The 21,678-nt window shown below is 43.1% G+C and overlaps 4 protein-coding genes across 5 annotated transcripts; 2 read left to right on the top strand and 2 right to left on the bottom strand.

Moving 5' to 3' along the window:
• Positions 1-500: 500 nt before the first annotated feature.
• On the bottom strand, positions 501-3,579 carry LOC130211743 (zona pellucida sperm-binding protein 3-like). Its single transcript, XM_056442716.1, has 8 exons — positions 3,054-3,579; positions 2,760-2,875; positions 2,197-2,300; positions 1,723-1,903; positions 1,410-1,527; positions 1,251-1,333; positions 1,024-1,151; positions 501-921 (listed from the first exon to the last, which is right to left on the bottom strand). The coding sequence occupies exons 1-8, from the start codon at positions 3,495-3,497 to the stop codon at positions 875-877; spliced, it is 1,221 nt and encodes a 406-aa protein (XP_056298691.1). The 5' UTR covers positions 3,498-3,579; the 3' UTR covers positions 501-874.
• An 80-nt stretch (positions 3,580-3,659) lies between these two features.
• cnpy4 (canopy FGF signaling regulator 4) lies at positions 3,660-6,210 on the bottom strand. The gene is made up of 6 exons (XM_056442717.1): positions 6,051-6,210; positions 5,817-5,943; positions 5,087-5,183; positions 4,704-4,826; positions 4,365-4,482; positions 3,660-4,215 (listed from the first exon to the last, which is right to left on the bottom strand). Exons 1-6 carry the CDS (start codon positions 6,133-6,135, stop codon positions 4,103-4,105), a joined length of 663 nt encoding a protein of 220 aa, XP_056298692.1. The 5' UTR covers positions 6,136-6,210; the 3' UTR covers positions 3,660-4,102.
• A 970-nt stretch (positions 6,211-7,180) lies between these two features.
• Positions 7,181-16,216, top strand: LOC130212006 (calpain-5-like). 2 transcript variants are annotated; one of them, XM_056443089.1, is made up of 14 exons: positions 7,194-7,367; positions 7,823-8,126; positions 9,267-9,451; positions 11,649-11,780; positions 11,868-12,079; positions 12,315-12,507; positions 12,596-12,783; positions 13,150-13,227; positions 13,350-13,782; positions 13,852-13,974; positions 14,439-14,635; positions 15,196-15,314; positions 15,433-15,569; positions 15,644-16,216. In XM_056443089.1, exons 3-14 carry the CDS (start codon positions 9,287-9,289, stop codon positions 15,806-15,808), a joined length of 2,142 nt encoding a protein of 713 aa, XP_056299064.1. In that variant the 5' UTR covers positions 7,194-7,367; positions 7,823-8,126; positions 9,267-9,286; the 3' UTR covers positions 15,809-16,216. The 2 variants fall into 2 exon arrangements, 1 of the variants encoding a protein (XP_056299064.1); XR_008835219.1 differs by lacking the exon at positions 15,644-16,216 and having other exon boundaries at positions 7,181-7,367; positions 15,236-15,314; positions 15,433-15,519.
• Positions 16,217-16,268: 52 nt separating this feature from the next.
• Positions 16,269-21,650, top strand: LOC130212007 (transmembrane protein 272-like). The gene is made up of 5 exons (XM_056443090.1): positions 16,269-16,779; positions 18,832-18,919; positions 19,013-19,063; positions 19,184-19,390; positions 20,652-21,650. The coding sequence occupies exons 2-5, from the start codon at positions 18,856-18,858 to the stop codon at positions 20,858-20,860; spliced, it is 531 nt and encodes a 176-aa protein (XP_056299065.1). The 5' UTR covers positions 16,269-16,779; positions 18,832-18,855; the 3' UTR covers positions 20,861-21,650.
• Positions 21,651-21,678: the final 28 nt, after the last annotated feature.

Raw genomic sequence — 21,678 nt, 5'->3', positions numbered from 1 at the left:
TGCCGCTTGTCCAACTAAAATATCAAAAATCACTTCCAATGTCAACACTTTAGAGTACAAAAATATAACGTGTCAAGCAGGAGTTTTAACTAATGCACAAGTGGTGTTGACAGATGTTGAGATTTAAAGTTGTGTAAACCACAAATGCATTAAAAAAAAAAACTGAATTAATGGTTTCACATTTCAGGCCTTCGCCCGTCTGACCACGAGGAAAGGTTGCAACGCAAAGATGAAAGCAACCGGACTGCAGACTTTAATAAGCCAACATGTGTCCGACCAGGAAGATTGTTTATGGGTGACTAATGTCACATGATTACCGGTACAAGCTTCAAAGAGGAGGCGCACCACCAACTGAGGAAAAGAGGCAACAAATAAAACAAAACCCCCCGAAAAAAAAGAGTATTAAATCACCCAAGTAAATTCCTGAACACAGCAGGATTGTTTTTATTGATCATCTGTTATCTTTACACCTGGAAACTATATATTCGGTCATTGTTAAAAGTAAATAATAAGTGTGCAAATATGCCAACATCCATCCGAGTTTCATTACACCAAGAGAAATATGGACATAAAAAGGATAAATGCCCCAGCAACACTTTATTATTACACACTATAATGTAATTATAAACATTATTATTTTATTTTTGTATGGGTTGCTTTAACTATGTTTTAATCGGTTTTATTTGTTTTCACGATATGTGTGGCACTGAGATTCTTTGAAGGAAGAGTGCGATAAAAATGAAATGCATTATTATTAATTGCGCCAGGATTAAGAAATGTACTTTTTTCCTCACATTTCTCAATTACTTAAACATGTTTATTTAACTCAATCACTTCAATACAGAGGTTTGTGTTTTCCAACTGTAGTTCATTTTTAAAAAGGCAGAAATATCATTGGACCCAAGTTGGTTTGGTGCAGCTCTGCAAGGACAGAACATCAGAGTTATTTAAATCAGTTTTGATCATTCTATAACTCAACAGATGTTTTATATACAGAGTACTCTTGAGTATTAGATGCAATACCAGTTTGTCTGGGCTTCGCTCTGCTCCGCAGCGCCCTCTTGCGGTTGGACTTGGCACCACTGGAGCGGTTCACCTCAACTCTGCTGCAGCTCTTACACACACGGTCATCCCCGTCCACTGACCTCCACCTGACACACAAACATACTGGATTAGATTTTTTTTATGCCACTTATTTTTGGAAAAAAAGTTGAGCTTTTCATTTTTAAGAAAAGCCAGAAAGACCGGACCTCCCCCTCCTCAACGAGCAGGCCTTCTTCCCTCCCTGCTTGTTTGAACTGGGCTCCGCTTCCAGGTAACACGTGACATAAATCTACAGGAGACACAATGACACACTTTTTGTCTTTGAACTGGAGACGATTTAACACACAAGGGGAACTGGTTCTGACCGTGTGCCTGTGGTCCTGGTGGAAGAGGAAAGGTTCAAGTTGAATGTGGAGGAGTTGGTCCTGGACCCGGGGCAGGAAACGGGATCTCGAGCCGTTCAGCTGCGAGTCTATAAAACATCTGCAAAGAGCAGGCGCGTCCTTATCAGATTAAACCAGTCATTTGGGTTAATTTGATAAACAATAGGATGCAGAAACTGGACAAATTTGTGCATGCGATGCGGGCCACCCCAATTCCATTCAAAGGAAGTCATTTTAAATTTGGGAAATTTATTACAGGAACCACTGGGGACATTGAAAGACGTGGAGGACTCACCCGTGGTGATCTATGAAGGGGTAACTGGGGAAAGAACTCCCATCGGAGCCCAGAGTAGCCACACAGCGGTCTGCATACAGACGCAGAGGAAGGTGATGATGATGATCATCGACAGAGGCCTCGATGTTGACGACTTCACCCAGGAAGTAAACCGATGACGTTCTCTCGCGGCTCCAGTCATCTGAGAAAGGAAAACCCCAAAAGATCTGCATGCGGTTAAAAGTTCACACGTGAAACGTATAACTTTATTTGCCAATGACGACATCAAAGAACAGATTTACTCTGATAATTTGATGAGGGCTCTACTTTTTTTAATTTTTTTAAAAGAGGTCTTGCATTTGGCTTTTGTTACACGAGGAACAGGTTGTAAAAACATCCAGTACAGGACATGAACTCATCATGGCCTTTACTTTCACATTTTTCAAATAGGTCGTGTTGGGAGATTGTTTATCGACCAGACTGGAACAAACTCACTTGTCATGAGCCTGAGGTGGAAGTCCAGGTCCAGATGTTTAGACTGGATGGCGATCTGAGGACTCCAGGTTGGTTTCAGGGCCCGGCTTCTCACTGTGTACCTCCTGCAAGGTGGAGGGACTTCAATAGAAATCTCTTCCATATCTATCCCAGAAACTAGTAGGAAAACTAATAATTTATAGTAGAAACTACACTCATAAATTGCCTAACTCAGCAAGCTTAAGGGAAAGTGTGGCCAACTTTGGCGTGTAACACTCAGTTTGATATGAACATAATAGAAATGAGAAAATCTCATTCAGGGACATTATTAGGAGAATAAATGACAGCAACCGTAAACTATTTCAACATACATACAAGTATTTACAATAAATAAATCAAACAAGTGATGTGAATCTATCCTGTTAGGCTGAAAAATAAAAAAGGTGGGATAAAAGTCTCTCTGACTTATTGATTCTTAGACCATTTATTTTGAAGGTTTTATAAAGAATCCCTTTAGATTGAATAAAGTTTGCTTTCTATTCTACACACTTTACACCAAGACCATTTGGTTTGTGTGAACGCACCTTCCATATTCACACCGGACTGGAATAGCAGCTCCTTCAGCTTGCAACAAGCCTCCAGGTGATGGAGGAGGCGAGTACAGCAGGAGGTTGCTGTAGAGCACTGCACTGTCGGTGAACTACACACAAAGCACCATCCATATTACACCGCTAGATGGCAGCATTCAGCAACGACGCAGCCGAGCTGAGCTGCATTCAGGACTCGACAGTAAAGTGGGGTTTTCGGGGTCTTTTACTTGTACATTTGCTGAACAGTAAAACTAACGTTACATTTGGATTATTAGGAGGCTCACCAACCGTCACTTCACCCCCGCACTCAGCCAGAGACGCTCTGATGACGTACTCCCCCGTTGCAGACATCTTGGCCGTGCAGTGATCTTGCACGGCGCTGAAAGGTCCAAGCCGCAGGTGCGCGGGCTCCACGGGCCGGCGGGCGGGATCAAACAGATACGCTTTCATCACAACCTCGACGGCTTCCTCGTGACATTTAACCGCAAACGTCTTGACCTTGAGGTCGACGACAGGGTCCCCGAAGTGAGCTTTGTTCGCCTCGTGCGAAGAGTCCGCTTCAAGGGCGGCCAATTCAGAGAAAGACAGAAACAGAGGTTTGGTCTGGTAAGTGTAGCACTGAATCGTCACCAATCTGGAGAGAATATAGAGAAGAAGTGTGAAGTCCAGGGACGTGAGAGGCATTGTGGCGGCGGTGCGTTGAACACTCTTCTCCGGGTGAAGTTTCCTCATGTGCCCCGTCAACACGAGCGAAGAGGAACACACCTGAAACTCATCATCCTTGATTAGTGACCAGCAGGTCACTAACAATCACGTGTTCACTGAAAAAAAATGCTATTTTTAATGTTGTTTTAGGACATTTTTATGGAAAAGAAAATCAAATGTTCATCCAAGTGTTCTAAAAAAGAAAAACAAAATTTTATTCACACTGAAAAACTGTACATATTGCATTTTAAAGTCTGTAATTTGCGGTAAACATATTGAAATGTACCATATCGTTTGCATAAGGCGAGATGTAACAGCGTTTACACGTATAATACTGTAAGGGCCGCAACTGTGAATGGAAAAGCCCTTGAACCTTGATCCAAAAAGTGAGTGTTTAAAAAGGTGCAACAGTTGTTGAAAAGGCTGACACCATTCATAGACAAATAACAGAAGAAATGTAGTTTAAAAACATAAAACAGAGAACCAAGATTTGGCACCAGAATGATAATACAAATGTAGGTTGACTGTAAATGCTACAATAGTGTCACAATACAGAATTTCTTCGCAGTTTGCAGCCAAAATTGAGGTAATTCTGTTGCCGTCTGCATTTCCACTTTTTGGAGACATTTCCCTCATAGCTCCCCAGCGTCATGCGTCGTCCCCTCCTCTCCTGTGCCGTCACTTTCTGCCTCCTTGTCCCTTCTTTTGGTCCCCATGTCTCCTTTCCACGCCTCCTTCATACATTCTGAGGGAGCGATGGAAAGACAAAACAAATCAGAGGAGGTTTGAGCTCCACAGTTTATGTTCTGCAGAGGATGACTTCATGTCTGCATGTCACTGCTCTCACATAAAGGGGTTTTAAATGTATTGATGAAACACTTTTATTCAACCTACCTTGATCTGATGTCTCGAGGACGTGGTTCTGACAGAGGAAGTTCTCCAGCCTCTGGTCCTGATGATGGAAGTACCAGTCCTCCACGACGTCCTCGTACTGCTCCAGCATCATCTCGCACTGAACACACACACACGTTTAAGTGGTCAAAAGTAGGTACATTAATACAAATATCTTTATTTGTTTCATATAACAAGGGGTGTTTCTAGTTTTCGTTAAAGTTGTTGTTCATTTTTACTCATTTTAATGGAAATAAATGATTAATTTATGTTGTAAAATATCTATTTTAATTAAAATCAATGAAAAGTTTAATTGCGTTTCAACATTTCCGCCACACACACCTGTTTTTTCATGTCAGACACCTCGACAGAGGGTTCGTCCCACAGCTCAAACGGCAGACCCAAATCCACTTTAACTCCTTTGTGGACCAGGTTCTTCAGAGTCGACATGGTCTGACTGGTACCCTGCAAGACATACACAACAGCAGTAGGACAGTTTGATACACAAATAGATGCAAATGTTTGCCAATGACACAAGCACAAAACACTGGCAAGGTATTGGAGCTAGATTTGCCTTGTAGCGAGGAGCATACGAAATTCAACATACGTGAAACATGTCACATGTGAGCGTTGAGCGCTAAGTTTTACTCCCAAGATGGAACCAAAGACATTCAAACAAATGTAATGCAGGTGGGACCTTTACAAAGCAGACGGATGTAAGTCACCTTGGCATATCGGAGGCTGCCAGGCCTCTCTGCATGAACATTGTACTGAAGGATGCGCTCACAGATGTTATCCACCGCCTCAGTCAGCCGGGTTTCTCTGGGATCAGAATAGAGATAGATAATTGTTTTATTAATTTATTAATTTATTAATTGACCCGAATCAATATTACACCCTCCCCCCGCCTTTGGGTCATTTTGACCCGATTCAATGTTTCACCCTCCTGTTACCTTTATATTTACTAACATATTTTACCCTTTGGGTTCAATTTGACGCCAGCAATTAAAACCTCCAGAAAATTATTAGAATTAATATTGTTTTCCAAGTTTAAGTGTGAGGCACTTTATGTTTGTTTGTTGACTACCGAAAGAACACCGACATTAAACATTGAATGGGGTCAAATTAATCCTAAAGCGGGGGGAGGGTGTAATATTGATTCGGGTCAAAATGACCCTAAGGCAACACAAGGGTTAAAGCAGCATTTATACATACGAGTAAAGCAAAATTAAATATAAGAATGCACAATGTATACAGCAAATGCAATATACTATTATTAATATAACTAACAAAACAATAGCGCAAAGATGTAACCAAACAACAGTGTAACAGTGTTATAGCTGAGTCATTGTATCGTCTTATATGCAGGCCGTGTGGCACTTTAAACAATCCAGGTGCCGCATGCAAAGAAGCATTTACTTCCTGTTAAAGTGATATTGCATATATTTAACTCACGAGGTGGAGTATTGAATCTTTCTTCTTCTCTTGCCTGTGCCCAGCACCTCTCCGACCTCCAGGACCTCTTTGGAGCGGCCAGTCTTCTCCAGCGCATCCTGCAGCTCCACCGTCAGAAACTTGCACACTGACGAGACAGTAGAAAACCCCATTACAACTATTTTACATGGCGCAGTTCTAAAGTCACGCAAAGCGTCACAGCAGCTGGCCGGTGGTGTCACTTCTTCGTCTCACCTTCGCATTTATTCGGCAGTCTCTCGTCTTCTTCTGCTGTAACAGACCAGAAGGCACAAAGTAAAACCAGCATAGAAAGTTCCATTGCAACAGTTTGTTCTTGAGCTTTCAGGCGAAACTGATTTTAATATCTCAGCAGCCACATCGGCATCTTTTTAAAAAAAACTTGAAACTGCGCATGCGTAACAGACACGACGAGTAGATGCCTGGTGTTTGGATTTCAGGGAAGATTGTCGATAGAAGAAGACGCCATCGCCGCTTCACGAGAAAGCCTAGTTATTTCATTATGTTACACTTTTACCTCCACCCTTCTCTTATTTAACTGATATTAACTTTTGAGTTCAAACATATTTAATCACATTTGGAATTTTTACCAAATAATTGCGAAACATTTTCTTTAACAGTTTGCTTTCAGGCCCATTTGCGTGACTTAATGACTGCGTTTGTGTTTTGAGTAATTTCACACACATTACTCGGTTCATAGTTATTGGTTGGGATAGTTGTCAGCAACTCGTACGAAAAATGTATCTATAACCATGTATGAACGAAGGTATCAATAATGTGTAGTATAAAAACAATAGAAGAAGTCCTTGTTTGTACATATCTAGTATTGTTGTAGAAATGCATTTGATTTTAATATTATATTATAGGATATAATATACTTGGGAGCTGATACTAGCTTAATTATATTAGAATATTATATTTATTTTATTGTTTCTACCTCATGAGTATAAACTTGTGGATATACATGACCTAATGTCGATAGCAGGCCTATGTAAATACATTCATGTTTTAAATATGGTATCTTACATGTGTTTCCTATTACACTGAGGGAGAAATTAAGCTTCTGCAGTAATTAAATATAAATTAGGGTATGCAAAAGTATAATATATCCGTATTTTGGGATAACAGACACTTCACAGCAGGAAGCGCCTGAGATGTAACAAGCTGGCTAAATGAAAACAACAACAAACAAATACATGATTTCTAGTTTATCAGTCCTGAGTTGCTGCTTCTGGTCCACCACATATAAATGGGGGATAATTAGCTTGATATTTGGCAGCGAGGTAGTTAAAATAGAAGACGTGTGCCTCTTGGTTTCTCAGGTGTCAGGGGAAACACACTCGACAGCAACAGATACCCCTGGAGTCTGTGAGGGAGACGAGAGGAGAGGAGGCAAGAGGAGAAGAGAAGAGACCAAAAAGATAAGACGGAATACGAGGAAAGAGGAGACGTGTGGACCGTGTTTATATGAGGACAGAAAAGAAAAGCTGCGAGATACGAGGAAGGGAAAAGAAAAAGCTCATACAACCAGAAGTGAGTGACACACACACACACACACACACACACACACACTCCTGCAAAACATTCTTGTCTATGTTCTCCAGCTGCAAAACAGTTTGCACACAAGCGTCAGAGGATAAAGTGTTCATCTTAAGTGTCTGTAACTCAAGAGTATGCAGTAAGTTTAGTATTTTACTGGTGGAAAGCTTCCATGGATATAAGTGTGTGTTATCTCAGTGAGGTGTCTATTGTCTGTGTGGTGGGGATAACGTTACAGCAGTGTCACCCTGCACTGTAAGTTAAGGCTGCATGCACATGGATACACACACTCAGAGGATGTTATGCACACACACTCATAACGGAAGGTGTCAGGGAACTTGCAGCACTCACATCAAGCTGTACTTTTACCCCACAGCATCATCATTTTCTTTGCATTTATATTAGCACACTTTTTTCTTCTGATAAAAAAAAAAGAGTGTTTTATCCAGGTCCAGTGCAACACTTCTCTAAGATGCCACTCAGTTAAGTGTCTGGAGGAGATGAATCAAACACTCCCGGCAGATTTAGAGGACAGAAGAAGACAGTGTCACTCAGCTGTGGACAGCTGGTACTCTGGGACAAAGAAGAACAAGAAGAATGAGAGGACACGTGCTGGTGATCGGTCCCAGCAGAGCTCGTCTCACTGCATCTGACAAATAAGGATTCCCTCAGTGACCGAAGGAGGACATGGTCCAGGATCCTAAAGGTTCATCTCAGGAACGCAAGTGGATACACTTTGAGTCTGACTTCAAGGTAATAGATATTTACCAGCAGTTTATGTTATAACAACGGTTTGCACCTCACTAATGTATAAACAGTGATGTGTGACCATCTTATAAATAATGAGAATGAGAATAAGGTCACTAGTAATCAAAATATAAGCTGAATGGCAGCAATCAAACCACAGGACTGGAACAATCACTCAAAGATGAAGCAATCTTTTTTAATACACAGACAATAATATATATGTCTCTCTCTCTCTCTCTCTATATATATATATTAATAGTATATTGTTAATGTTTCTGATGGTGCCAGAGTATGTGTAGATCAATAATGTGTGATATCAAACTTGTATATATTTTTTAGATATTTAAAATATCACACAGAAAATGAAAAAAAACTTTTTAAATAACATATTAATTCATATATTTGATTTACTGTAATGAATTTATTGTGCTTTCATTAATCATGGAACATTAACGAGCAAAATATTGCTGATAATTGATGACACTGACCTGTCAGATATGTGCAAAGCAAAGCTCCTGCAGGGTTTCGTCTCTGTTTCTCTTCTCTGCACAGCGAGACTCTGAGTTGACCCCGCCATCAACACACACACGCGCGCACTCACACACACGCACACACACACACACACGCACACACGCGCACACACACTGACCCTACAGGACCTCCGGCTCCCCCGGCTATATACAGTACCTATGTATTTTGATGTTATGGTCGAGCCATCACACATATATCTCACCAGCATATCAGCACACTGACTGTATGACTTGTAAATATGCAAACAAAGAAAATCAGTGTTTACATTTTGCCCGCCAGCACTCGAATTAGGTTTACAAAAGAAGCCTTTTTGTCTGACAAAAAGTTAAGTAGCGGTGAAAGAAATAACAAGTTACCTAATAATATAATAATAGTTACCAAACCACTCTTCACTTCAGAAAGAAACGACATCACGAAGACGAACGCTGATGTTTGATAACTGTCCTGCTCTTTTTTTACAACTGGATCTCTTCTGTCTTCGACTTTGTGACATCGCTGTTGTAATTTGAAATTAATTTAAGAATGTTATAAATAAGTGGACAGTGTCACCGTCTGCTGCTTCGTGAGCATCATCTCTCCCCCCATTTCTCGTCATCTTTCCACCCCGTCCTGAAGCCTCTCCCCTCTGGGCCACGATGCCCGAACGAGTGAACAGCTTCCAGGGTCAAAGCTTTCGCCAGCTGAGGCGGTCTTGCCTGCGTCGAGGTGCGCTCTTCAAGGACCCCCTGTTCCCCGCCACCGCACAGTCCCTCTTCTACAAGAGGGAGCCCCCGCCCGGGCTGACCTGGAAGAGGCCGAGGGTGAGTGTGACACCAAGGGACAAGCTCTTCCCGGAAATGGTGTCAAATAGATATCTGATGAGGTATTGCGTCGACACATCTGCATCGCCACGTGTTCAGAGTTCAAGTCGGTTCACGCAGGAAGGAGTTATTTTACAAATCTACCCCTTCTCCTCCCTCATCTAAATCGAGTGGCCCGGATCAGCGTGCCATGCTTCCATCAGATTAGGGTTAATTAAAGTACTTTCTATTATGGGAGAGGCGTCAGACAGTGAGACCTTGAGTGGCGCGTGATGCCGATTGGACGCTCTACTGGGGCGTGTGAGTGTGTGAGTGTGTGTGTGTGTGTGTGTGTGTGTGGCTGAGTTTATAAAAGGAAGCAGACAATTTAAATAGCCCAGGTGTTTTTAGCCCGGTGTTGGGATGGGTGTAGCTGTGTAGAAGTATCAGTGCTTATTGTTGCTCCAGCAAGCAAAGCGGCCTTTAACGGGGGCAATGGAATTAGAGGTTAAAGTCAAGGTTACCTTATTTAATGTCCCGTGACAATGGCCAAAAAACAAAATGCAATAGTGCAACTTGTTAGGTAATAGTTTAAGCATGTATAAACACAAAGTATCATTGTACGACTAAGAATACACATGTTTTAGTGTGATGGAGACTACAAAATGAGTAAAATAATCATTTGTGTCAGATTCCCCCAGAAAGAAATCTTAGTTTTTGCATTTCTTAATAATTTTTTTACACCCCCCCAAGGGGAAATTGCTTCTGCATTTAACCCATCTTAGTTTTAGCAGTTATGCACAGTGATGCAGGCCTGAAGCAACTGGGGTTCAGTGTTCCTTGCTCAAGGACACACTGCAACTAATGGGGAGAGCGGGGATCGAACCTACAACCTTAGGGTTGCAGGACGACCCTCTTACCCCACTGAGCTACAGCCGCCAGTAAACAAAATAAATGTAAGCCCTCTAAACACCATGATGTGTAATACCGTTCTCACTGTCATACTGGTCAAAGAACGACTGAAAACTACCACCAAAGTCTACAATAATCAATTATGTGCACTTTTATTTTTCTTCCCAGTTGTTTATAAAAAAGAAGAATTCCTAGTAAATGAATCAATAAAGTGACCTGGACCCATAATAGTCTGAAAACTGATGACAAATAATAAGTTATAATTATAAATTACAATTGTCTTTATAAGTAGGAAAACATTTGCAAATTTACTCAAGACGTTCATAAAAGAAACTTGCTAAGGCCTTTTTTGTTTGTTTTTTAGAAATGCAATTATTTGGAAGACTTTGGAAGACAGATGCTTTGAATTGGTCCTAATTTAGTTTCAAATTCCCAAATACTTGTGTGTTCTGTTTAGACGTTCGTTGAGGCCAAGCCGTGCTCTGAATGTGAAGCCCTGCTGATGATTCATTTGTTAATTCAAGGCAGAAGAGTTAATGGTATTGTGTTCCTAATGCCACACTCGGGTATTTTAAGCGTGTATTAACAGGCAGTCAGCTGATCGGGTGACAACTGGACACACGGTTCATTTCTAGTCTGGTGTTACATTTAATGGGGTCCGGACCGCCGGGTGTGCGTTTGTTTGCGTGTGTCCAGCAGCACCTCTCTTGTCACCTGACCGTGTCCTAACTGAGGTCAACAGTTCCTCACACGCAGGATCTGTCTCCTCGGCAGTGCTCTGACACCCACAGGCCCCAAACGCTAACGGCTGCGATGCACAATAAGTTTAAAACTGCGATAACTTCAATATTTATGTCAACAAAGGATCAAATGTGGCATATAAAACACACATAGAACGACCACCTGATTGCACTTCCCCTCAGATCTACGGAGCATGTTAGTGTCCTTCGTTTTGGGGTTTTCTGACCTGCAACTTGACCTCATTTTAGTTCAGTCTCTCCGCTCTCATCAGCATTGTTTCCTGCAGCTGGATTCAAAAGCTCATTGTACACTATACGGCACTAAAAAACAGACGCTAGCGAATTTTGTGAACATACTGTAGCATTTAGGAGCAAGATGAGGGTTTTGAAAAGCAAAAAAAAAGATTATATTTGTCAAGTGACCAGAAAAATGACTTCAAATGAATCATATTACTGCTCCTTGTTTGTTTTATTCATAAATAAGCCAAACAAATGAAATAAAAGTAGGTTTAATGTGTCTTTCTTTCATATGAGGTTGAAGTCTCTTTCTTCTAAACACCCCACAGGAGATATGTAAGGACCCCCGTCTGTTTGTTGATGGCGTCAGCACTCGTGACTTGCACCAAGGCAGTCTGGGTAACTGCTGGATGGTGGCTGCCATTTCCTGCTTGTCAGCCGAGCCATCTCTGTGGAAGAAGGTTGAGTATTTGTGTCGTCCTTTCTCTCTCTTGCTTCCTTCTTCCTCTCCTCTTTTCCTTCCTTCAATGCATCCATCTCATCTCCAGGTGATCCCAGACCACGTGGACCAGGAGTGGAATCCAAAGCACGCCGATCTGTACGCCGGCATCTTCCACTTCCGGTTCTGGAGATTCGGCCGTTGGACGGACGTCGTCGTGGACGACCGACTGCCGGTCAGCGCGGACGGAGTGCTGCTCTTCTGCCGCTCGGCCACGCCGCGAGAGTTTTGGAGCGCCCTGCTGGAAAAGGCCTACGCCAAGTAAGGACTCTAGGATTGTAGATTCCTCCCCTCTCCAGGACTCGGTGTAGTCTCAGTCCCCTGTAAAGACCCTACGAGCCCCAAGAGCCATCGTAACCATGGAAGCACATCCTTTGGCAACGCCCACAAATGCTCTCGTTCTGCTACAAACAAACACCTGTGGAGTGAGACATGGGAAAGGGAGAAGAGCGGCCAGTGATGAATCATTCAGTCAATCTATCTGGTTACTCTCCAGGCTAAATGGTTGCTACGAGGCTCTGGAGGGAGGAAACACGACAGAGGCCCTCATCGACTTCACTGGCGGGGTTCCGGAGCCCCTCAGCCTGGACCGCGAGGCCCTGATCCTGCACAGCGATCACAGGAGGGCCTTCTTCCAGACATTAGCGAAGGCTCATGAACATAAAGCCCTCATCACCTGCTCCATACGGGTAGAGCTTATATTTCGGAGTTTCTTCATACAAAAGAGATGCACAACGCAGATATGTGTCACGTATTCACGTGTGTGTTATCTCTCAGCCAGCAGAGGGGGAGGCAGTGGAGTCGCTGCTGGACTGCGGCCTGGTTCGAGGACACGCCTACGGGATCACGGCAGTGAGGAAGGTGAGGCTGGGGGAGCCGGAGCCGGGTTGGATGTCCCGCCTCCTCATGGTGCGCATGAGGAACCCGTGGGGGACCACACACTGGACGGGTGCCTGGAGTCAGGGGTGAGGGAGCTCTGAACTCTGCACTGGCTTCAACTGCCACATGTCTGACTGCTGCTGAGTGCATCATACCTTTTGTTGGAGCTGTGGGAGAGTTTTACAGCATCAGTCTGTTTTTACAACATCTTATAATTACGATTTCTGACATTTTACAATGGTGTTGGAACTGTTTTACAAGAGACATCTGCCGTTTACATCAAGAAAGTCTGAGAAAGTCTCAAAATGGCCAAAATGGACCTATAAAGGTCTCCAGAAATTGAAAAGCTACTTGTACTTTTCACATGTCATTTCCAGTTTGTTGAACCTTGCAGCCTGCATTTCTTTCCCCCTGCTGCCTCTGGCATTGTGTTCCTTGCACGCCCCCTGCAGGTCGCAGCAGTGGCAGCAGATGAGTCGTGCAGAGAGGGAGAAGACGGGCCTGATTGTCCGAGACGTTGGCGAGTTCTGGTAGATCTTCATGCTTTATTATTTGTTTTGACCCTCTTAACCTCAGCGAGGAAAGAACAATGGGGAATGAATGTTAAATGACATGAATGTCCGACTGTTTTATTCCTTCTCCTGTTCCTCAGGATGGATTTCGAGGACTTCTGTCACTACTTCACTGACGTGGTGGTGTGCCGGCTGGTGGAGAGGGCTCTGCTGTGGCCGAGCTCTCACTGGAGGGAAGTGCGGCGCTATGGAGAGTGGGCTCAAGCTCCCACCACCGCGGGAAAACCTCCACCCGTCGTCCTGCGCAGCAGCAACCACGCGCTGAGCCTGGGGAAGAACAGCTCCAAACCTGGAGTGACTGAGCAGCGAGGCCACCGGAAGGAGGCCAGACTCGGGGAGAGTCAGCAGAAGAAGGGAGGGGAGGGAGCAAAGTGTGAGCGAGATAAGGCTGTGAAAAGGGTGAACGAGGAAGAGGACGGCGGAGAGGTGGGAGGATGGGAGGCGCAGATGGATAAGAGGAGTCGATGTGGAGGATGCATCAACCACAGAGACACTTTCCTGCACAATCCTCAGGTAAAGCTGAAATGGAAACGTCTAGTTCGTGACGACTGCATGAATTTATTCACGTGTTTTCTTTTCTAGTTCGTGTTTGAGGTGGGAGGCAAAGAGCAGGAGGTGCTGATCTGTCTGCAGCAGGAGGACAGGAGGATACGGAGGAAAGATGGAGGAGGAGAAAACCTGCCTATCGGCTTTGAGGTGCTGAAGGTGAGCAGTGCACGGACCACGAAGGGAACCAAGAGGTCTTCTATGGAGGACTCAAAATGACTTAAGTATAAATAAATAAATAAATAAATGCATGAATAAATATAGGAATAAATAAATAAATGCTTAAATAAATGTATAAATAAATAAATGCTTAAATAAATGTATAAATAAATAAATACAGGAATGAATAAATATAAGTTATAAATCAACAGGACATCATTAAATAAATATATTTCTACATTTCTGTATTTCTTCATTTATTTATACATTTATTTAAGCATTTCTGTATTTATTCCTGTATTTATTTATTTATTTATACATTTATTTAAGCATTTATTTATTTATTCCTATATTTATTCATGCATTTATTTATTTATTTATACTTAAGTCATTTTGAGTCCTCCATAGTCTTCAGCTCTCACAGACGTCATGGTTCCCCCCGCTGCTGCCTTGTCGCGGCCCAGGTGGAGGTGAACCGCTGCAGCCGGGTGCAGTGTGTGGTGGAGCAGGCGGCCAGCTCGGTCTACATGGACTCCCGCAGCGTGACTCTGAGGGGGACTCTGGCGGCGGGGCGCTACGTCGTGCTGCCCACCACCTTCCTGCCGGGCGTCACGGGACGCTTCCTGCTACGCCTCTTCTGCCATTCCCATGTCAGACTCAGGTCGGTCACAGATGTTTGAGGATGGCAAAAAAAGTTATTATGCTCATGGAATTATTATAATAAATATATATATTTAAAAAATGCTACGTCAACATTATGTGACATTTTTTTTATTTTTTATGTTCTGTTTTTCTACTGTGCGAAATGGAAATGGCTTCACGTGCTTTACAACGAATTTAATCCCAAACAACAATTAAAATATATATATCAAATATTAAATCATTATGGTGTTAAATAAGTGTGAAAAGATACAGTGCATTTATTTCAATATGTGCAAACCTTCTTGCAAGAGTGCCTAATGTGGATTTGATGTGCTGGTATTCTCACAACATTTCTATCCTGTGTAAAAAAAAGGAATGAGAAAAACATATAAAGTGTGAACAAATAATAATAATACAAAATAATCACCACGCAAAAAAACTCAAAATATGAAAATATTGTGATTATTGCCCTTGGCTTTTACAGGAACAGTACGTTTCTTGCTCTCAGATTGAACTGCCCTTCCTCTTCTACCCTCACTGCCCGTCCTCCTTTTGGTTCATCTTTTCTTGTGTGTGTAGAGAATTGAGGGAGGATTTGCCGTCTCCCTCCGTCTTCCAGTGTTTTCTACGTCAACCCACCGTGGTGACCACAGTCCACCTCCGCAGGGCTTCAGGACTCGGCTCTCCCAAACAGACAGGTGCACAACATCACACCTCCAGTTCTACAGATAGAGGAGGGCGTGCCATGTTTGTGGTTGAAGGCCTACTTCTGCTCTTGTTTCTTCTTTACACCGCGCTGTGTGTCATGATCCACAGCTCCAGATGTTTATGCCATAGTGCGGTGTGAGGATGACACCATCAAGACGCATGTTTTCAAGGCGCAGGGAAACCCCGAGTTCAACCTCAGAGCTGTTTTCTACAGGAGATACCCCAGCACATCCATCTCTATTGAGGTTTGAAACACACACACACACACACACAGACGCACACGCACACACACACACAGTCAACCCCGTCTTGTGTGCAGTTGTGGAGCAGAGGTCGGCTGTGGGACTGCATGCTCGGCGAGGCTCGCCTCCAGACGGCCGAGTCCGAGAGGAGTCGGAGCCATGTGATCGATCTGCGAGGCGGCCAATCCCGAGGGAGCGTCTACGTGGAGACGTCCTCCAGCGTCTGCCTCACCGACTTGTGATTAACAACAACGTCTGGTTGCCCCGGTAACGTACTACCGGGAAGAAGCTGTTGGACGGAGTTATAAAAAAACCTTTAGGGTTGAAGTCTGTAGTGCATTGACACTCTGAGCTCTTATAGGTGTTTTGGGTGTTTCACTATTTACTGTGTTTGGTGGTGATCTGCTGGTCAGACGTGAAGGTGGGCATCCTTCATGGCTTCAGCAGTCTATCAAAATGACATTTGAAACTGCTGCCAAAATAAGTTTGAGTGCTATCATTTTAAATATTATTGTTTTTGTCATGTGTTTTCCTGCTGTCGCTGTCATTAGAAGTGGTATCTTCTTCATATGCTTGAATGTAAATGTACAAAAATCCCATTTGCATTTGTGTTATTCAAACAATTTCTAAAGATTAAATAATCAACACCGGGCAATTTTTCTCATTTTAAAAATGGCTAAATATGTCTGTTTATTTCCATTATTTGCAGGATTTCTAAACAATGTGTGTGCACTTCTTTACGTAACTTGAGTTCGTCGATGTTGAGCTACTTTATACGTCCTCTACATTTCACAGGGAGATATTATAGCAACTTCTGACAGCTTTTAATTACTTTTCAGTTAACATTTTACACATAAAACCTCAGATGAGTTGCTAAAATGATATTTTGTTCTGGTTTTAATAACTCCCACAATAGTGGGGTGGTTAAGCTGAACCTGCTCCACAAGAATAACAGTCTCATACTAATTCCATTAACATGCCTTTCGGCTGCCGGATGAGCACATTTTCTTTTATTTGCCTTATCTAATTTATTACGGTCGACGAAACACCGATCAAATAGTTTGGGCCTATTATACGTGAGAGCGCATCAGCTGACCACGTGACCGCCGCTCTGGGCGTGCGCGCTCCCGAGAGCTGGAGGTTCGGCGTCTCACGAGGCGCGGCTTGTCGCAGCAGCAGACGGCAGGTGAACTCCCGACTCAATCACAGAAAGGTATGTGCCGGAGAATTTTAAAAAAAACACACACACACGGCCCGGGGACTTTATTTTTCCTGCGTGACATTAATATTTAAACTATTTTTATTGCGGGTTAACATTCGCAGCTTTAACCCGTTTATCAGACTCCAGAAGTTGACTTTCTGGTGGGCGCGTCACCGGGGAGCAGAGCTCTGGAAGTTTAAAATCTTTTTTGTTGTTGTTCAGCTTTGACAGCATTGTGTTCCGCGTGAAGCAAAATGTCATACATGTGTTTTTCGAACAGATTCAGAAAGTGCTCCGAGTCGTAGTTCTGATGTCTGTCGTCTGCTTTTCGGTTTAAAGTGCACTGCCAGCGCCGCCGCTCCCATAACGCGCACTACGCGCTGCGCGTAGGGCACCAAGTCCTGACGGGGCACCACAACATAGGCAACTAAAAAAATCCTCATAGTTATAATAATTATAATGCCGATATTATTTCAGTCTAGAAATATTAGGGGGGCATCATGAAGGAGTTATGCTTAGGGCACCAACATGGTTAGCAGCGGTACTGTGCACTGCACTCGGGTGTTTTCGTGTTGCCGCTCATCCTGTAAGACTTTTTGGTCCGACTGGCTTTTTGGGGAATGTAGTCAAACCTCTTATAAATCAGTCACCCTGTGAACTGAACCGAGCACTGTGTGCAGCATCATCATCCAGGGGCGGAGACAGAGGTTAGACAAATGCAGGGCTCCCCGAGAGAGATTTACTAACGCATATTTACAGATTATATGTTGCCCTAAAAATCTATTCATCATTTGGGTGAATCACGATCAGCCCCCCCTTTCTTTTTATCTTCTATTTTTAGAATGCGGGAACCTTTCCCATGAGATATAGGAACTTATTGCATCTCGCCCTGAGGGACCATGAGGCCACATTAAGGCCCAAAAAGACCCTGATCGGGAAGAACTGGACTTTCAGTAAATGGGCTTTTTCACAGATGCCTGCCGCTGATGAGGGTTTTTTCTTGTTCCAAGATGTATTCGAAATGAAAGTGAATTGCCAAATCTTCACAGGAGTTCACGTCGCTGTGCAGACAACAATGGGCTGAAGGAAGCTTTTAGTTCCTTAACAAGGAGTCACAGGACTTCCAATAACAGGAACTTCTCTTTTCTTATGATCAAATTGTTCCCCAGCTGTCTTCATCATTCCGAAACCGAAACGCATATTTGTAAGATAAGAAAACAGAAGTAGGAATCTGGTGTAAGAAGATTACTAATCTTGAAACCTTATTACTAGTCTTGTTATAGGGGGCTGGAGTAGAGTTCACATGTTTCGCTGACCAGTCGGAGAGATTGAGGGGAGATGACACAAAGTTGAAAGTATTTTAAAAGCCTAAAGGATTCCCATCACTATATATCGAAGAGTGGTGGACACTCACAATTAGGAGAACTAAATTTAATTGAGGCTGGGATAAATTTGGGGCTAAATGAACAGACGTGACCCATGATTCGATCACTAATGAGCAGCCACAGGAATGCGAGAGCTGTCCGTGCGTCATTCCTGGTCCTTAAACACTCACAATGTCTTCAACATAAATTCAACACGAATACCGATACCTGTGAAAACGTATTACGACTAAACGAGTCACGTGACTCTGGAGGAGAGAAGTTGGGGAATTGAAGAAAAATACCCCTGATGATGTCATAGTAAAGTTATCGGGGGGAGGGGGGGGGGGGGGCTTGAGACTTGCATCTTCTGTGTGGCCTTTGAAAGAAGCGGGTTTTCAACTGGCATCGAGGTTCTAGTGAGAGACGCTTTCCAGTTGCATTATGGGAAATGGAGTGTAATCCAAAAAGGAGTCTTTGACTGCTTACGAAGGGTTGAAGTCAACTTGGACTAATTCCTTGAAAGAGTAAAACGCTCTCATTGCACTCCTGTAACATAGGAAACAAATATATGTTAACATTCTTAAAAACGTTTGTTTTCTTCTCGTCTTCTGGCTGATAATGATCACTTTGAATGAAAATGTTTTGGTTTCAGCGTGCAGAAGTCTGCACCTCGGTCTCATTTCTCGATCTCCCTCTGCAGGTGTGAGAGTCCCCACTCCCGAAAATGTCAAACACCGCCCTCATCCGGCGCATCCGCAGCCAGCCTCCACCCTCAACCCCGATACTAGGTGAGAGCAACTGAATCTCACACGTTCCTCTCGTAGTTAAATTCCGTTTTGTGTGTCCACGCTTTCATCTAAATGTTTTCTTTCTTCCTGCAGCATGTTCAAAGTTTTTTTTTTCGATCATACCCTTTGCTCAGATTGCCATGGGTGAGTGAGAGAGCGAGTCACGCGCACGGACATTTGATTTCTGTTATTTGTTTCACTGAAATTTCATGTTTCCTATGTCGGAAAAGTCACAATTGATCGGCATTGCATCCCGTCCACCAGGTGCGGTGTATCTGGACGACTGCCCGCGGCAGCGCTACATCCCCATCTATCTGATCGTGGCGGGAGTCTTTGGACTGGTGCTGTCGGTGCTCTCCTGCCTGCCCTGCGCCCGAACCCCCGAAGACGGCACCGTCAACCCGCTCACTCGAATCTGCACGGCCTGGAACTCGTTGACGTCTTTCTTCTTCTTCTGCTGGTTTATAGCCGGTGAGTTTAAACAGATTGCGGGCTGACCAATGAGCTCACGGGAGGAGAGCGTGACCCGTCGATCTGACGTCACACCAGAGCCGGGGGAAGTACTCCTTCCTGATGGTTTCTGGTCGGTGCCCGTTTAAATGTAGTCGTGGGATACCTCGAACAGCCATTCCAAATGTATATCAATGAGGGGAGATCAAGTAAACAACCTACGAGATTAAAATTTGATAACAGCACAAACAACAGCTTTCAAAATACGACAAACTGTTTCTACATTACTGAACATAGCCTTTAAGAAGGTATACGGTATTGCAGAGCGGTTTTATTTGACTGCATTAGCATTTAGCTCCGACAAAATGAGTGTTTCTAACTTTTAAAAAAACCTCATATCAGGTCATGTCGTTTTATGTTAAGTTTTAATTTCATAAGTGGCTGAGGCGTTGGCTTGATTAAACACCACGAGTGCTGGTGTAAGAACATAATGGACTTAAGTGAATTTTGCTTTGACTCAATTTTGTTATTACCTTTGTTTTAGTAGCCATTATAACTCTTTTTTTTTGTCCTCCAATTGGGAGGCTCTCCAGGCTGCAATTTACCTCAATTCAGTGCACCAGTTGTAGTAACACGTGTTGGCCTTTAGATGTCCATCTATGTCTCCGAGAGGTCACCGTGCCTTCTTAGAATAAAAAATGTAAAGGAAATTAAACAAATTGTAAATGAGGACGTTGAAAGGAGACACAGTCCTTCAGTTCTCTAAAAATCACAGCTTAAGAAACCAGTCCAAAGACGTTCATTAAACATCTTTTGATAGATCTCATGGGATGTCCTCATGAATATGTGACACTGCTGTGGCACCTGGGTGGTGGCAGTAACTATTTATTTTTCCCTCATACCAGGTCATCTCTCTTCTATCAGCTCTTCAAAAAAATATATATAAAAAAAAAAAAAACTATTGACACTGCTCAAAACAATTGTCTTGAAGAAGATTAAAAGTTGGATCACACCAAAGTTAGATTACAACAAATATATTTATTTATTTATATGCATGTATGTATGTATATATATAAATACTGTATATTATATGTGTGTATATATATATATGTCTGTGTGTATGTATACATATATATGTGTGTGTGTGTATGTGTGTGTAGATATATATATATATATATATGTGTGTGTGTGTGTGTGTGTAACTATATGTATGCATGTGTATATGTGTGATTGGGATTAAATAGACCAACAGCCTATTTATTCTCTCCTCTTTCCTGCCTAGGTAATGTGTGGATATACTCTATTTACGAGCCCAACTACGACAGGAACACGACCAATGTGGACCCGTACTGCGACCGGAACCTCTACCTGTTTGCCTTCTGGACCACCACCTTCGTCTACATCCTCCTGGCTCTGTTCGTGGTCGGCGGCTGCTGCGCCTGCTTCTGCGCCTTCCTGTGCGGCCGAGCCGACCCGGACGACGACGTCTAGCGACCGGCGAGGGCGACGAGGAGCGTCTCATGCGGCTGTTCGACACAACAGGACTAACATGTTTCAGCTCCACACCGACCGCGTCCGTGCCTTTTTTGTTTCGATCGCCTCGCTGAGACACGCGTCCGATGTTTACCGCTGATCTCAAATAAGTCTGCAGGTGTTTTATCGACGCCGAGCCTTTTCCCTCTGCAGAAGCTGCGATGCAGTCGGGAGGAATCTCCCCTCACTCCCATTCCAAAAGGAACTTGAGTTGTATTTTTGGGGATATCAAATGGGGAAATCATTATGTCGTATTAATTTATTGTCTATTAGCTTGAAATGATGGGAACCATGATGAAAGAAATGCAACATGCTCAAAGCTGCTGATGAGCTTATTCTATTCTATAACAGACACAATAAATATATATATATGTGTATATATATATTTATATATTTATGTTACATTGGAGCAGAGGTATTTTCTCGCAATAGAAAGTGGAGAGGAGAACATTTAAAAATATTATTATTATAATTCGCCAATTGTGGAGCATAAACCTGAGCCCCTCTTTGTTTTGCCTGTTCGGTTTCTTTCGTGTCGTTTACTTTCCTCTGATTTTCACCTCCCACAGCTCTGGGTTCTTGAGTCGGGTCAGTTGAGCAATCGGGTCTGGATGAACACAAAAACTATATGTTCGTATCATTTTCCTGGAGACAGAGGAAGAACGTTATATTATTATATTATCTCTGTGGGGGCTCTGACTGAAATAATTTGAATTGCATGAAACAATAAAGTCATGATAAAAGTTAAGCTCAGTCGAACTGTTGTCTTTATTCGT

Source organism: Pseudoliparis swirei, chromosome 21, assembly GCF_029220125.1.
Source record: "Pseudoliparis swirei isolate HS2019 ecotype Mariana Trench chromosome 21, NWPU_hadal_v1, whole genome shotgun sequence".
NCBI classification, from domain to species: domain Eukaryota; kingdom Metazoa; phylum Chordata; class Actinopteri; order Perciformes; family Liparidae; genus Pseudoliparis; species Pseudoliparis swirei.
The sequence above is the reverse complement of the archived record's forward strand: the minus strand, read 5'-3'. Positions and strand labels throughout refer to the sequence as shown.

What these genes read in the sequence shown, in the direction of transcription:
- LOC130212007 (XM_056443090.1), top strand. Translation starts at nt 18,856, where the DNA reads ATGTCAAACACCGCCCTCATCCGGCGCATCCGCAGCCAGCCTCCACCC. An exon ending in CTTTGCTCAGATTGCCATGG is followed by an intron (nt 19,064 to 19,183) that starts GTGAGTGAGAGA and finishes CCCGTCCACCAG; the next exon opens with GTGCGGTGTATCTGGACGAC. An exon ending in CTTCTGCTGGTTTATAGCCG is followed by an intron (nt 19,391 to 20,651) that starts GTGAGTTTAAAC and finishes TTTCCTGCCTAG; the next exon opens with GTAATGTGTGGATATACTCT.
- LOC130212006 (XM_056443089.1), top strand. Translation starts at nt 9,287, where the DNA reads ATGCCCGAACGAGTGAACAGCTTCCAGGGTCAAAGCTTTCGCCAGCTG. An exon ending in ACGGGTGCCTGGAGTCAGGG is followed by an intron (nt 12,784 to 13,149) that starts GTGAGGGAGCTC and finishes CGCCCCCTGCAG; the next exon opens with GTCGCAGCAGTGGCAGCAGA. An exon ending in TCGGCTTTGAGGTGCTGAAG is followed by an intron (nt 13,975 to 14,438) that starts GTGAGCAGTGCA and finishes GTCGCGGCCCAG; the next exon opens with GTGGAGGTGAACCGCTGCAG.
- cnpy4 (XM_056442717.1), bottom strand. Translation starts at nt 6,135, where the DNA reads ATGGAACTTTCTATGCTGGTTTTACTTTGTGCCTTCTGGTCTGTTACA. An exon ending in ACTGCCGAATAAATGCGAAG is followed by an intron (nt 5,944 to 6,050) that starts GTGAGACGAAGA and finishes CTGTCTCGTCAG; the next exon opens with TGTGCAAGTTTCTGACGGTG. An exon ending in CCTCGAGACATCAGATCAAG is followed by an intron (nt 4,216 to 4,364) that starts GTAGGTTGAATA and finishes TCGCTCCCTCAG; the next exon opens with AATGTATGAAGGAGGCGTGG.
- LOC130211743 (XM_056442716.1), bottom strand. Translation starts at nt 3,497, where the DNA reads ATGAGGAAACTTCACCCGGAGAAGAGTGTTCAACGCACCGCCGCCACA. An exon ending in ACCAGGACCACAGGCACACG is followed by an intron (nt 1,334 to 1,409) that starts GTCAGAACCAGT and finishes TGTCTCCTGTAG; the next exon opens with ATTTATGTCACGTGTTACCT. An exon ending in TGCTCGTTGAGGAGGGGGAG is followed by an intron (nt 1,152 to 1,250) that starts GTCCGGTCTTTC and finishes TTTGTGTGTCAG; the next exon opens with GTGGAGGTCAGTGGACGGGG.